General features: G+C 34.8%; 2 protein-coding genes across 3 annotated transcripts in view; one reads left to right on the forward strand and one right to left on the reverse strand.

Annotated features, from left to right (window-relative positions):
- Positions 1 to 7,191, forward strand: part of crtc1b (CREB regulated transcription coactivator 1b) — a 31,290-nt gene extending 24,099 nt beyond the window's left edge. Inside the window, 2 exon segments of the mRNA NM_001365302.1 lie at positions 3,406 to 6,102; positions 6,146 to 7,191. Coding sequence (NP_001352231.1) covers positions 3,406 to 3,617 — 212 coding nt within the window. The 3' untranslated portion in view covers positions 3,618 to 6,102; positions 6,146 to 7,191.
- A 785-nt stretch (positions 7,192 to 7,976) lies between these two features.
- comp (cartilage oligomeric matrix protein) overlaps positions 7,977 to 14,848 on the reverse strand; it is a 31,980-nt gene continuing 25,108 nt past the window's right edge. For both annotated transcript variants that reach the window (NM_001365303.1, NM_001326350.2), the window contains 3 exon segments: positions 7,977 to 8,077; positions 8,234 to 8,290; positions 8,442 to 14,090. In NM_001365303.1, coding sequence (NP_001352232.1) covers positions 14,035 to 14,090 — 56 coding nt within the window. In that variant the 3' untranslated portion in view covers positions 7,977 to 8,077; positions 8,234 to 8,290; positions 8,442 to 14,034.

Consider the following 14,848-nt stretch of genomic DNA (forward strand, 5'->3'; position numbering starts at 1 on the left):
TATAAGTAAAATATCCGTTTAAAATTTTTAAAAGACTTTTGTATTTGTAGCTTCCGCTAATTGTCATACTTGCATTCACAAGACACTGCCTTTTCCCGCAGATGATGTTGGATTCATGCATCGTGCATGTTAGGGGTGGGAATCTGTAAGTACTACACCATTTGATTCAATTCCAATTCTGGGAGTCAGGATTCAAATTATTCTCAACCTACATTTTTTCTTGTTTCCTCACCTGTGCAAATAAATCTTTGCAACTTCACGTTTTAATAGTGCAGTAGGTGATCTGCCAAAATGCTAATGTTAGCTTTGAAAACACAGTCCCTCCCCTGCTGTCCAAAGCACGCCTCCTGAAATCACAAACGCGCACCTTTAAGATGACTGTAGACAACCCACTAGATCATGTCAATCGGCAGTTAGAAAACTTTAAAGTATTATATGATCTATATTATATAAAATTGTATGTAATTCATTATTACATCTAGCACATGTTCAGTTGTGTAGCAGAAAACTTATCATAATGTGCTATATTTCATGCATGCAAGGATCGCTGGTCTCTATCACACGCTTTGTTCTAAAGCGACTACAGTATACTTAGCGGTTGGCTGGCGGTGTGCAGGAATTACACTTATTACTAAGCCATACTTACATGCTATTTCAGACCGAATATTCAAAGTAGCATGGTAAACAATAAAGGGATCTAGTCACAGGTTGTCACTGTTAAAAAATAAACCAATGTGAATATAAAACCAGCTTCACCTCAGTAATGCAGGCTGGGTGGAATAGCGCTGTTTACTTGTGTTTTGTTCTTAAACTAAATAAAAATCTACGTTATCGATGCTGTAAAAGGACCTTATGAAACTGAACTAGTCACATCAGTCTTTCACCGGAAGATTTCAGTGGCTGAACAACACTTCTGTGCATATAACCCATTCATAACACAACACAATCTACATCAGCTTTGTGTAACTAAAATACTTTTAAAGCATAACATTACTTGTCTAAAAGAAATACTTCAGCCATGGTGTCATCCTTCCTCCATCGTGATAAAATCCACTCCAATATTGATTCAGGATTTTAAACAGTTTTGATTCAGCATTCGGTTTTACTGCTGTCACTCTCTCGTGTGCGGCGGATCAGTCTGCGTTAACAGGGATGCACAGATGGACAAATCTCCATTTGTTGACAGACACTTTGGGCTACCTATTAGAACTATGGGAATTATCGACCAGACAAAGTTTAATTGGACAAAAATTTTTTAGTCTTACCCAGATTATAAAAATACATATAAATACATTTAGATCATTTACTTTAAACATTGTGTGAACATTACTGCGCTACTCAACTAAAAATTAGCTTCGCTACTGAAAAGCTATTTGATTTAGAAAGTAGCAATGCTAGCTCCACGTTAAGCTAGGGTAACGCTTTACTACTTGTAGCGGTGCTACTGCCCAACACTGAAGGTGCAGTATGTAAGTTTGACACCCAATGGTTGAGCTAAGTATTGCATGTACTTCAAATGCAGGTTGCCAGATTGACGACATTAAAAGAAATGTGCCTAACTGTCGAGTCTAAAGGCTGATTTGAGTCGTGTTCTAAATAAAAGCAACCGCACACAATAGAAAGAATATTTTCCATACTAAAAGGAGTTTTGTTTTAACCAACAGCTGAAATTTATATATTAGAAACAGCTTTTCTTTCTGCAGCTGAACAACAGAATACTGACAATGACCACCTAATGTACACCTCATGTGCTTTATTCAGAGTTAAATGCTAATAATGTGAGTTTGAATGCCATTTAACTTGATATTTATTGCCAAACTACTGAAAGCAGCAGCATATAGTTCACCTCAGATTTTGAAAAAAAAAAATCAACTGTTTGAAATTGAACTTTAGAGCTGTGACTCAGTGCAAACCAACCCATATCAGTGACTCAGAATCTACATTTAATAATGTTAAAGAGGTTTAATATGTATTAATTAGATTATAAACCTTACCTTTTCGTTGGAGTGCAGTGAGTGCTTCTGAATGGCTGTATTTAAATTGCTGTCGTGTTTCGTTTGGTGCAAAATGCCAAATTGCTTATGCATGTGGAACTCTGAAGCTGCATCTCATTTCGGGGCTACAACTGTCCATCAGAGGTCACATTGTGGTCGACATGCTTTGAGATCCTTCCTGACTGAATGAATCAAATGTTCTATTTTCCACAAAGGAAACCCGGGGTACTGAAATATAATTGGTTAACCTGGCACTGGGCCAAAACAAAAGCCGCTTTCACACAGTAATACCAGTAAATATCCGGGAAATATCTGTAACAACTTTATCGGTAAATTCAAAAAAGTGCTGTTCACACAGACAAGGACGTTACGGAATTTTTACGGAAAAGACCGTTCACACATCCATTCCAAAATACCGGTAAATTCTGACATCATTAAGCAGAAATGAGCTCTAAATGGCTCGGCTTGTATTTGTAAACATTTGACTACATTACAAACTCTGTGGATGGATCAGTATTGTGAACAACTTCGATGATAATTATTTACACAGTTGGCATTAGGAAGGAATATAGAAACATTATCTGACTGACAACTAGCAGCTAAATGTATCTAGAATATCCAAAGGCTTTTATCCCAAAGTAGACGTCTCACGTCAGCGCATTCTAGACGTGAACACACTCTTTGTGTCAATCTTCCTTCTGCAGTCACACGGCGCAGCATTCTGGCAAATTACCAGTAAAGATACAACTTCTCTTTCCAGAAGATAGCTGGAACGGATTTACCAGTATTTTCAAAAAGGGCCTGTTCACACATACAGTCAGGTCAGAATGTGTGAAAGAGTTATTTCATATTTTCATAACAGAATAACTGACTTTAGCAATGTTCTGCAAACATATTACGGTATTTTCATGCTTTAGAAAAGTCAAAAACTTACATACGGCACCTTTAAACGAAAACGGTATTAGTGTAGACATGGGCTGCGTCCGAAACCGCCTACTACTCAGTAGGTACTGCATTCAAATTTAAACGTACTACTCGGCAATTAGATACACTATACAGTATGAATGTGAGAAGTATGAATGAAATTCGGACGTACTACATCCGCCATTTTGTCATGGTCACGTGACCTACCTGCGTCAGTTGCGTTGCTTCCCTTCCATTCATGAATTCTCTCGCGGGGCATTGTGGGATAGCACATCGTGCATGGGATGCACACTCCAGAATCTCGCCGGAAGTAGTAAGTAATCCGGGTACTTCTCGCATACTGATTTTCGAATTCTATGAATTCGGACATACTACTCGGCTCGCATACTGATTTTAGTGTACTATATAGTATGGAAGTATGCGGTTTCGGACGCAGCCAAAGCGTAAGTAAGCACTAATTTGCATATTTTGCTTTATCCCACATCAGTGACGGGGGAGTCTCCTCCCAGTCTCTCCAAAGACCTCACCAGCTCATTGGCCGGCGTTGGTGACGTCAGCTTTGATGCGGACTCGCAGTTCCCATTGGACGAACTGAAGATCGACCCCTTGACACTGGACGGACTGCACATGCTAAACGACCCAGACATGGTTCTCGCCGACCCGGCCACCGAGGACACTTTCCGCATGGATCGACTGTGAACCTTTGAATGCAATTTTAAGCGAGACATTTCTGCTGCATGGCCTCTCTGTTCACCATCTGGTCAGTGGCCGTCCCCCGACCTTCCCATCTAACAGCATGCTGCCAAACTACTCATGGCCTGGGGCTGGTGGTGGCAGGCAGCTAGGGTTTGGGGATGGGCTGGGGTGGAAGTGGAAGTGCCGTATCCACAATGGATGGCTTCCAATGCACAATACCATCCACCACCCACTCTCTTTATACGCTCAACTTTAGTTATCCGCGTTAGTTGTTAACGTCCATTTTGCGTTCGTCTCAGTCTATGTCGTGTCGTGTTAATACTATTCGTTTTACCAATCACGCTGTTATTGTGTTACGTTTCTATATATTTACGTTTCCTTCAGTATTTTATGTAACGTTAAAGTGAATTGCCAAATTTCATACATATGTTTGTTTGTTTACACAATTTCGACCTGTTTATTCATGTGTGTGAAATCAACATTTATTTATATCGTGTATTTATAATATTCTAATGATTTTTTTATAATTATAGCTCTAAATATTATTTAATCATATGTACGTAAGGAGCACTACTCCCCCAGATTGTATATCAAGGGTTTTAAGGGAGCGTTGCTCGTTGTACACTGGAAGGCATACGTTTGCTTTTACAAAATGGCTTCCATAGCGTTTTCGATTTGCTAGCATTTTGTAACATCTCAATGATGTCACGATTGGTGTTATCATATTTATTTTTAGCATTTGCTAGCGATTTTATGAAATTCTTGCAAAACGACAGCAGTCTCTCGATTGAATTCTACCAAGATTTTGGTGTTTTTGTGGACTGTCATGTGACTTTTAGCTATGTTTTGCGTATGTTATTTATTCATATTGAAGATTCCATTGCTGTAATGTATACGCTTCAACATTGGTCAGTAAAGGTGACCCAAGAGCTGCTGCAGAAACCTGCTGAACACTACACTGTGAGAGGACCTGATTTTGCCTTATATGAACAAAATGCTGTTTTTAACTGTTGATGTGTTTTTCTAATTGTCTCCGAAGTGTTTTCCTCTCGATCTTCTTGGTTTAACGATGCCATTTTGTTTAGTATTGAACGCTGTAAAGTTTGTACTTGTACTGCCAAACATAACCCGAGGTTCTGTTGTGATGATGATGTCATTCATCTAGCTTGGGGAGAGTAATGCTCCTTATTCTGTGCTGTTCAATGGGAGTTTGTGTTTGTCGTTCCTGTTAGTACGTTCAAGCCCTGCGTAATGTTTTTTTGGAATTCAGGAATCACTCATGTACAATTCAATGACAGTTACAATCACTACACTCTCAGAAGCAAAGGTATAAACCTGGTAATTTAAAAAAAAAAGGTTCATGTTTGTAGCTTGAGTACATATTAGTACCTAAAAAGTTCCAAAAAATTACCATTTACATGTTTAGGAACTAATATTTATTAAGTTAACCAATGTAGACACTTTTGGTACACACGTTTGCCTTTGCTTTGGAGAGTGTATATACAGTGAAGTTCAAAATTATGACTTAACGCTGTATTTAAATTGTCCCTGCATATTGTACAGCATATAAGTATCTTTGCAAGTATGCATCAACTTATTCTGCTTACCCCAACCAAACATTCTACTATTCAGGGTTCCCATTGGTCAAGTAATTTCTGAAATATTATAAAATATCTATTCTCAGATATTAAAACAAAGTGCTTATGAATTTTTTTTAATCTAAGTTATAAAAATTAACAGACTTTTGTTTGTCATTTTAAATTTTATTTCCTACTTATGAAAATTTCAGATTATCGCTGGTAAAAATATCTGATTTGGTGAATTTTCTTAAAACTTACAGCAATATTTAATAAAAAATATCTATAATTTTTCCATAATTAATACCTGATTTGGTGTATTTTCTTAAAATGTACAGCAATATTTAAAGCATGTTTTTTTCTATAATTCAATAATTTTTTCTATGATTAAAAATCTGAGAATTTTATTATTTTATTTTTATTTTTTAAGTCATGGAATATTAGATTTTTGTTTGTTATTTGAAACATTTAACATTTAAACACTCCCATTTATCAAAATGTCAGATTATTGCAGGCAAAAATACCAGATTTGGTGAATTTTCTTAAAATTTACAGCAATATTTAAAGCATTTTTTTTCTGACATTAAAAATCTGGGAATTTTACTTTTAAATTTTTTGTCCAAGTCATGGAATATCAGATTTTTTACTTGTCATTTTAAATTTTACCTCCCATTCTTGTTGGCCAAAAATTACTGATTTAATGTCAAATTTACTCAAAATTTACAGCAATATTTGCACCATTTTGTTGCGTTGTTTTGCTGTAGAAAATATACATACATCTACACATTTTAGTTCATTACTTTTTAGACCTCAAGAACCATTGGTTCCTGTAATTTATATAAAAGGAACACTTAAGGAATGCTTAGAGAAACAAAGAGAGAAAAGTGTCTAAATCTTAATCATAAAAAGCTCAACTGTTAAAATGTCTTCAATTCATCTATATTTCTCTAGCGCTTTTTACAATGTAGACTGTGTCAAAGCAGCTTAACATAGATGAAGTTCTAGTGAATTAAAATCAAGTATAGTTAAATTATCTTTAACAGCATTAAAAAACATGATAAAATTAACCTTTGAGTGATCAGTACGATGAATGTAGCCCTCAAATACAGTAAGTTTTGGCTGAATTTGCATTGTGTTAATGACACAGCCCATCTTTAGCAAGTAACACACTGCCTTGCATATAATGTTTATAATGTACATATAATGCGAATATGTTTTATATATATATAAAATAATGCAGATGGAATTTGAACAGTGGCCCTCTTGGCCAAAATATATCTGCGCTAATTTAAAAATCTCCAAATTTCCAACATTTCGAGCCATTTGCACTAATTCTGTCGGTACACAACAGCTGCTTCTTTTTCTATTCATTATAAGTCATGGAAATGCTGTGTGTTTCGTTGTTAAGAGACTATGGACTCGACATTTGGTTTAGAGTGGGAACCCTGACTAATAATGTAAAGAGAATAAGTTGGCATGTAGTTGCAAACTTAGTTATAAAGTAAAAAAAATGGGACATAAAATAAGTTATAAACATAATTTTGTACATTGAACAACATGATTAAACATACAGTGAGTATAATATATCTTTGGAGTAATGTAAAAAAATCTTGAGATCTATGTGTGTTTTATGGGCGTACTCACACTGGGTGATTTGGACATGTTTAATCTTTAGAGCATATCACGGTAACTAATGAAACACGGTAAAAATGCAAAAAATTAACTCTAGGAGGAAAATTCCTCCTTCAAAAAAAAGATAGTTCATTCAAAACTGAATATTCTGTCATCATTTACTCACCATTGATTTGTTCCAGATCGGTTTATGTTTCTTTTTTTTTTTTGAACACAAAATAAAATATTTTGACTAAAGCTGGAACCCTGTACCCACTGACTTCGTTTTTCTACTATGGAAGTCAATGGTTACCAGTTTTCATCTTTTTTTTTTTGTCTTCAAAACATCTTCTTTTGTGTTCAACAGAATAAAGAAACTAGGTTTGGAACCACTTGAGTGCGAGTAAAAAATTTTGATTTCATCTCTTTAGATTTGCAGATTGACAGCCAATATAGTAGACGATACAAATAAATTTCTCAATTTTTTCTGCATTTTTGTCAAAACAAAAGCCAAACATTTACAGCGAACGCCTAATTTTTAACTTCAGAAAATTTTGAACTAATCTCTGAACATTATTTTGTAAACTATTATTTCTATGTCCAACTTTCTTTATCTGAATAAAATATAATGCCTGCCAAAAATATGCATAAATAAAGCAACCACGTCGCTGAACATAAGCCAAAAGTAAAAATGAAAGAGGAATGGCAGGAAGCAATAATAATAGCTAAATTATCAGCTTAAAGCTATCAGCTTAATTTAATAACTATGACATGGCCAATGTCAATAAGGCTGCCAATATATAAAAGTGGCAGGCAGGAAATGTGGAGTGCTTTAACCAGCAGAGATAATACCGAAATTATTGGCTTAATGATATTGGCTTGATTTTGATATCAGACCAATATCAATGAAATTAAAAATATAGCATTTATCGGTCAATGTCAATAAGGCTGTCAATAAATAAAAATGGAATGCAGGAAACGTAAAGTGATTCAACCAGCAGAGATAATACCTAAATTATCAGGTTTAAAATATTGGTTTAATTTTGTTATCCAACCGATAACAATGACATTAAACAAAGCATTTATCGGCCAATGTCAATAAGGCACCGTATATAAAGGTGACACGCAGAAAAAGTTAAGTGATTCAACCAGCAGAGATAATGCCTAAATTATCGGCTTAAAGATATCGGTTTAATTTTGTTATTGGACCGATAACAATGACATTAAACATAGCATTTATCGGTTAATGTCAATAAGGCTGTCGATATATAAAAGCATAGTGTTGGAAACGTGAAGTGGTTCAACAAGCAGAAATAATCCCAAAATTATCAGCTTAAAGATATCGGCTTAATTTTGATATCGGACCGATAACAATGACATTAAACATTGCATTTATGGGTGAATGTCAATAAGGCCACTGATATGTAAATGTGTGAGGCAGGAAACTCCTGGAGTGGTTAAACCAGCAGAGATAATACGTAAATTATCAGCTTAAGAATATCAGTTTAATATTGATATCAGACTGATAACAATGACATTAAAAATAGCATTTATTGGTCAATGTCAATAAGCTTGCCGATTTATAAAAGCGTTGCGCAGGAAACGTGGTTTAACAAGCAGAATTAACCCCTAAATTATTGGCTTAAACATATCAGCTTAATTTTGTTATCAGACCAATAACAGTGACATTAAAAATAGCATTTATCAGTCAATGTCAATAAGGCTGCCGTTATGTAAAAGTGCCAGGCAGGAAACTCCTAGAGGGGATCAACCAGCAAAGATAATGACTAAATTATCGGCTTAATGATATCGGCTTAATTTTGTTATCGGACTGATAACAATGACATTAAACATAGCATTTATTGGTCAATGCCAGTAAAGCTGCCGTTATGTAAAAGTGCCAGGCAGGAAACTCCTAGTGTGGATCAACCAGCAAAGATAATAACTAAATTATTGGCTTAATATCGGCTTAATTTTGTTATCGGACCGATAACAATGACATTAAACATAGCTTTATCTGTCAATGTCAATAGGGCTGCCGATATATAAAAGTGTCAGGCAGGAAACTCCTAGAGGCATTCAACCAGCAGAAATAATACCTAAATTATCGGCTTAAAGATATCGGCTTAATTTTGCTATCAAACCTATAACAATGACATTCAATATAGCATTTATAGGTCAATGTTAATAAGGCTGCCGATACATAAAAGCATCGCACAGAAAATAAGAAGTCTTCACACCAGCAAATATAACACCTAAATTATCTGCTTAATGATATCGGCTTAAATTTGATATCTAACCGATAACGATGACATTAAATTTAGCATTTATAAGCCAATGTTAATAAGGATGCCAATATATAAAAGTGCAGCATAATTAATACTTAATTATCGACTTAAAGATATCGGCTTAATTTTGCTATCAAATTTTGATATCGGACCGATAACAATGACATTAAACAAAGCATTTATCAGTAATTGTCAATAAGGCTGCCGATATATAAAAGTGTCAGGCAGGAAACTCCTAGAGGCATTCAACCAGCAGAAATAATACCTAAATTATCGGCTTAAAGATATCAGCTTAATTTTGCTATCAAACCTATAATAATGACATTCAATATAGCATTTATAGGTCAATGTCAATAAGGCTGCCGATACATAAAAGCATCGCACAGAAAACAAGAAGTTAATTTTGCTTTCAAACCGATAACAATGACATTAAACATAGCATTTATCAGTCAATGTCAATAAGGCTGCCGATATATCATGCATCCAAAGTATTTCTGAAGTGAAAACCAGCATGCTGCATAAATGATAAAGACAGTCTATTAATAAAATGTATTTTTGTTTTCTTTAAAACCAAAATTGCATCATAAATGGTGCAAGCGTACTCCGAATTGGTGAGTTAAAGTGCAAAATAAATAAATAAACTCAACAACCAAAGCACTATGGTGCAAAAAAACCCAGCACTAAAGCAACCCTGACTAGTGTGAGTATGCCCTTAAACTGCTATGATTATATAGTTACAAAGGTATTTCTATTAGTCATATTTTTGGACCCCACTATATTAAAATAAAAAAAAAATTGTCTGCTAGCCAGATGAAATTCAGCCTGTACTTGACATCAAACAAGACGTTTTTGCTTCAGCCAGATATATTTTGGTAGTAACTCTTAAAACTGTGCAAATCCGATTTGTGATTCCTATGCAAACCAAAAGCATTAATCGACCAATCACCTGAAGTATTTCTGGCTGCAGACCAATCGAATTCTTAGGGCTGAGAAGCAAGGATCGGTTCAGTGGATATTGTGTAGTTTATTCGACATAACCACAATAATCACTGTTTTAATTTCTCAAACTATCATCCCAAATGTATCTTCTATAGTTTTCATGTTCACCATCAGCGTATTTCTCTAACACTTTTCCCCCCCTGAAAATAGTGTACATAAAGCTTAGCACAGGAATATGACGACTGCATGTCAAAACGAGTAAATACCTTTAGAACAAGGTCTCCGTTAGCTTTTTATTTGGTACGAGGTCTTCATTAGCTTGGCTGATTCCAATAAAACAAACAAAAAAAAAAGATTCACTGCACATAAAACAGTATAGACCCCCAGACACAGTGCATGTATTAGTTAATGCTAGTGGTGTCATTTTACTGTCTGTGATCATGTTTAGAAACGGAATATATTTATGGGGCTCCGTATTAGTGCATTACACCAAATGATCTGCTTGAGAATGCTTGACCAAAGCACCGATCTGTTATGTTGCTCTTTCTTTCTGGTCACAGTAGCATTTCTGATTTATTTCCTCACGATTGTAGCATGTTTAATATGTTCGGTTGGGTCATTCCCCCTCCTCATTCTCACTGCATCTTGGGTTTTCATTTCAAATCCTGTCAGAAAGATATGGCAGCTTTCATACTGATGTATGTGCATTTCTTCAGAATCTTTGGCTTCAGAAACTTGGACTGTTTTACCTTACGAGGATGCGTATTTTTTCAACTGTACATGCGTTTTTCTTCCCCGGTTTATCGTGATGGTGCGTTTTTTGTGTACTGTTCTCTGTACTGCACTGATAATTCAGAGGGAAAACAATTCTGGAAGCGTATATGTGTGACTTCCCAATGCAAACCGAAAAAAAAGGGCTCAGTCTGTTTGTTGCTTTAACGTGTGAAACATTTGGAGATGTGGGCAGACTGCACGTGTTTATTGGTCAAATAATCTGTTGTTGATTTAGCATGCAGCCAAACTGCCTGTTCGGGGCGTTTTACTGAAGCGGTTTTAGCTAACAGCACTTCTGTGTATGTTGGAATTGTTAACTGTTCTGGTTATTTGTGTGAGCAAACCCCCTTTAGCGTAAATTCCCCTTTAAGCCTTAATAGAACTGCTGAGCAGTTAGTTACCATGTCCGTACCATTAAGACTAATAAGGACGTAGTTGACTAAACGGGATGTATTTCTTAATAAAAAAACAAAAAAGAAAACATAATGGTAGTAGTGACCCATAGGATAGCTAGCGTTGATCGATATAACACTCCTTCCTTTTAAAGAAACTACGTTTTTTTTTGTTTTTTTTTTTGAAAATGCAAATTTTACAACTTCACTAAAGTTTTATTATGTTTGAATCCATTTAGCCAATCAGTGGGTCTGACAAGAGCACTGTTAGCTTAGCTTAGCTTAGCATATTTAATTGAATCAGATTAGACCGTTGGCATCTCGCTCAAAAATTTCAAAAAGAGTTTTGATAATCTTACTATTTATAGCTTGACCATTCTTAAGTTACATCGAGTACTAATCTACTTAATCACACTAGAGTTTGAGCATGCAAAGTTCTGTCGCACAGTGCTACGAAAAGGGGCAGGACTTATGATTAGACATTTAAAAAAGCGAGTAATTGCTCCAAATTTTTAATTTCTGTACAGAGAGGTCATATTTTGAACATCGATTGGTTTCATGCAGTCAAGTGATGCGATGTCGCAGGTCAGAGTTCACCAAGCTTGAACTTTGCAATGCAGCATACTGCGAAACTTGTCGCAAAAGCTTGCGTTTCCAGTCTGACGCATTTGCCTGCATATAAATGAAAGTCTATGGATTGAAAAGTACAACGTGACCGTGGTTTAAGTGTGACGGAAAAAAAAAGTTCCTATTTTCTTGGTTAATATGGCTATGAACTATACTGTAGTTCCATCATAATAAGAACAAGGAACTTGTAATATGCGCCTGCTGAAGCCATGATATGGCGGCAAAGGTCCTTGTTTCGTATGCCAGAATTGAGAGTATAGTTCCTAGCCATATCTACCTAGAAAATAGCACAAAATAGCTATGTTTCCATCCACCCATTTTTATGCAGATTTTAAATATGCGCATTAAAAAAATGTTGGATAAAAATGCCAAGATGCATAAAAATGTAGAAAATGCACATGAAAAACGTATGCGCATAACTGAGTAAAATAAACTTTTTATTCGAAAAGATGCGCTTAAACTACGATGGAAAATACCTGATTTTTCTTAAAATTTACAGTAATATTTGAAGCATTTTTTTACATTTAAAATCAGGGAATTAAATTTTTTTGTCCAAGTCATGGAATATCAAAGATTTTTTATAATGATTATATTTTATTTAAAAATTTTACCTGCCTTTTATCAAATTTAACATTTTTTGATGGCCAAAAATGACTGATTGAGTGGTTAGTTTACTCTAAATTACTGCAATATTTGCCGAACAGCAGGTCTGGCAAGATCACTATTAGCTTTGCTTAGCATAATCAATTGAATTAGATTAGACTATTAGCATCTGGCTCAAAAATGAGATTATAGTTCCTAGCCATATCGACCTATAAAATAGCACACAATAGCAACGTTTCCATCCACATTTTTATGCGGATTTTGAATATGCACATTAATAAACGGTTGATGGAAATGCAAAGATGCGCATACATTTTGAAAATGTGAATAAAAATCATTTGAACATAACTGCGTAGGATAAACTTTAATTCAATAAGAAAAGATTTGCTTAAACTACGATGGAAACACTTCAAACGCACCTTTAAACGCCACCACGAATGTATTTCATGTTATTGCCTTCTGAGGCAAGTCATTTATTAAATGAAGAAAAGATTCACACAGCTTCTCCTACTGCAGTAAATTCAGTTTGTACTGTTGATATTTGGTACCAGTTTATCAGCAAGTGACGATTTTGTTTGCTTTGACTTGTTTGATGGAAACGCTGCTTTATTTGCACGTCTTTCATGCGATATTCCAGTTTTCCGCAAATTTTTTTTTAGCATTTTTAGATGGAAACATAGCTTGTGTAACAATAGTCAAGCATATATATATATTTTTAATTTGAGCAAGATGTCAATGGTCCAATCTGATTCAATGATCTATGCTAAGCTAAGCTAAAGGTGTTCCCGCGAGGCTCAGAGACTGGCTAAATGTATTCAAAAATGCTCAAACTGAACTCTTTAATTCTAGGGGAGTTGTAAAAGCAGCCTGTTTGCAAAAATAAAAGTGGTGTTTCTTTAACTCATAGCATTAGCATTAACTAAGTGCCATCTATGATTTCTGTAAAGACGATATATATATATTTTTAATTTTGTCGACTGACATTTCACTTAAAGCAGGTTTAATGAGTATTAAAGGTAAACCTCTCATGAGAGTGTTAGATTACAGAATGTGCATCAAATCTTTGTGATCTTTCATTACGCGAGCACAGCTCTCGCTCTTTATTGGAATTAACGGTATATTAGGACATATAATTTGTGGTCGTCTAGAGCTTTCTTTGGGCCACTTCTGTAGTTGCTGTGCTGGTGTGGTCATCTTTGTCTCTTATTTGTGGTAAGTGATTGTAGAAGGAACTGATTTCGTCTTTTTGTCGTTTTGCTGGTCCTTTTCCATTTTCAGAAAAAAGAAATATACTAAATATGGATGTGCATGATGTCTCCGCTGCATATATCAGAGCCTTCTTGTTATATCATTTATATTTTGTTACCTGTATTTCTGTACGTGTTTTTAAAATACATATATCTATATATTTAAATCCTGATGTCTGATCTCAGTGTTAATGCAGCATCTGTCTGCCATTTGGGTTTTTTTGAGGAAACCTAGTATTGTTCAATACATTTAAAAGATGAAGTATAAAATATGTCACACATGACTAAATTCACCAAACAAACATTCATTAAGATTGTAAAAAAAAAAAAAATCTTGAAATTTGATGGTGATGAGTTTGGCTTTAAAAAAGCTGGATTTGCTGGGTTCTGAATGTCTCAAAATCCTCAGGGATTGTATCTGCAAAGAAAAAAGATAAAGAGACAAGTGTTGATTCATTAATTCCTTTTTTAGATGTGATTGCATTGAAAAAAAACTAAATTAGCAAAGGGGTTTTCCCTTTATTAAGGTTTTTAAATGCATTATGGGATCTTGGTCTTTCCTCCAACGACTTTTGATGCTGAAAAGTTTGAAAAAGTGTCTTTTATTGTCATTTTTAATAGTTTGCTGTTATATATTGGCTGTTTTAGTGCTGTAAAATACAGTAAAAAATCTGGTAATAAAAACTCCAGTACTTTTAGTTATTTTACAATTATATTTATTTCTACCGACTTATTTATGTATTATTTCATATACACAACCTGACAAAGTCTTGTCGCCTATCCAAGTTTTAGGAACAACAAATAATAACTTGACTTCTAGTTGATCATTTGGTATCAGAAATGGCTTAAATAAAAGGCAAATGCCTTTAGATTACGCTTATTTTACTAAAATAAAATATGATCATTCCTTAATTTTTATTTATTTAATTAGGACAGTAAGGTCTGACTTTGCCTAGACAAAAGTCTTGTCACTAAACAGAAATAACGTTTAGTTTAATATTGTGTATGTATGACTCCCATGAGCTTGGACGACTGCAAACATACATCTCTGCAATGACTCATCACTTATTATTAAAGTAATCTGGGATGGCAAAAAAAGTGTTCCTGCAGGACTCCCAGAGTTCATCAGGATTGTTTGGATTCACCTTTAATGACTCTTTTTTCATCTTACCCCAG

The sequence above is a fragment of the Danio rerio genome, chromosome 11 (assembly GCF_049306965.1).
Source record: "Danio rerio strain Tuebingen ecotype United States chromosome 11, GRCz12tu, whole genome shotgun sequence".
NCBI lineage: Eukaryota > Metazoa > Chordata > Actinopteri > Cypriniformes > Danionidae > Danio > Danio rerio.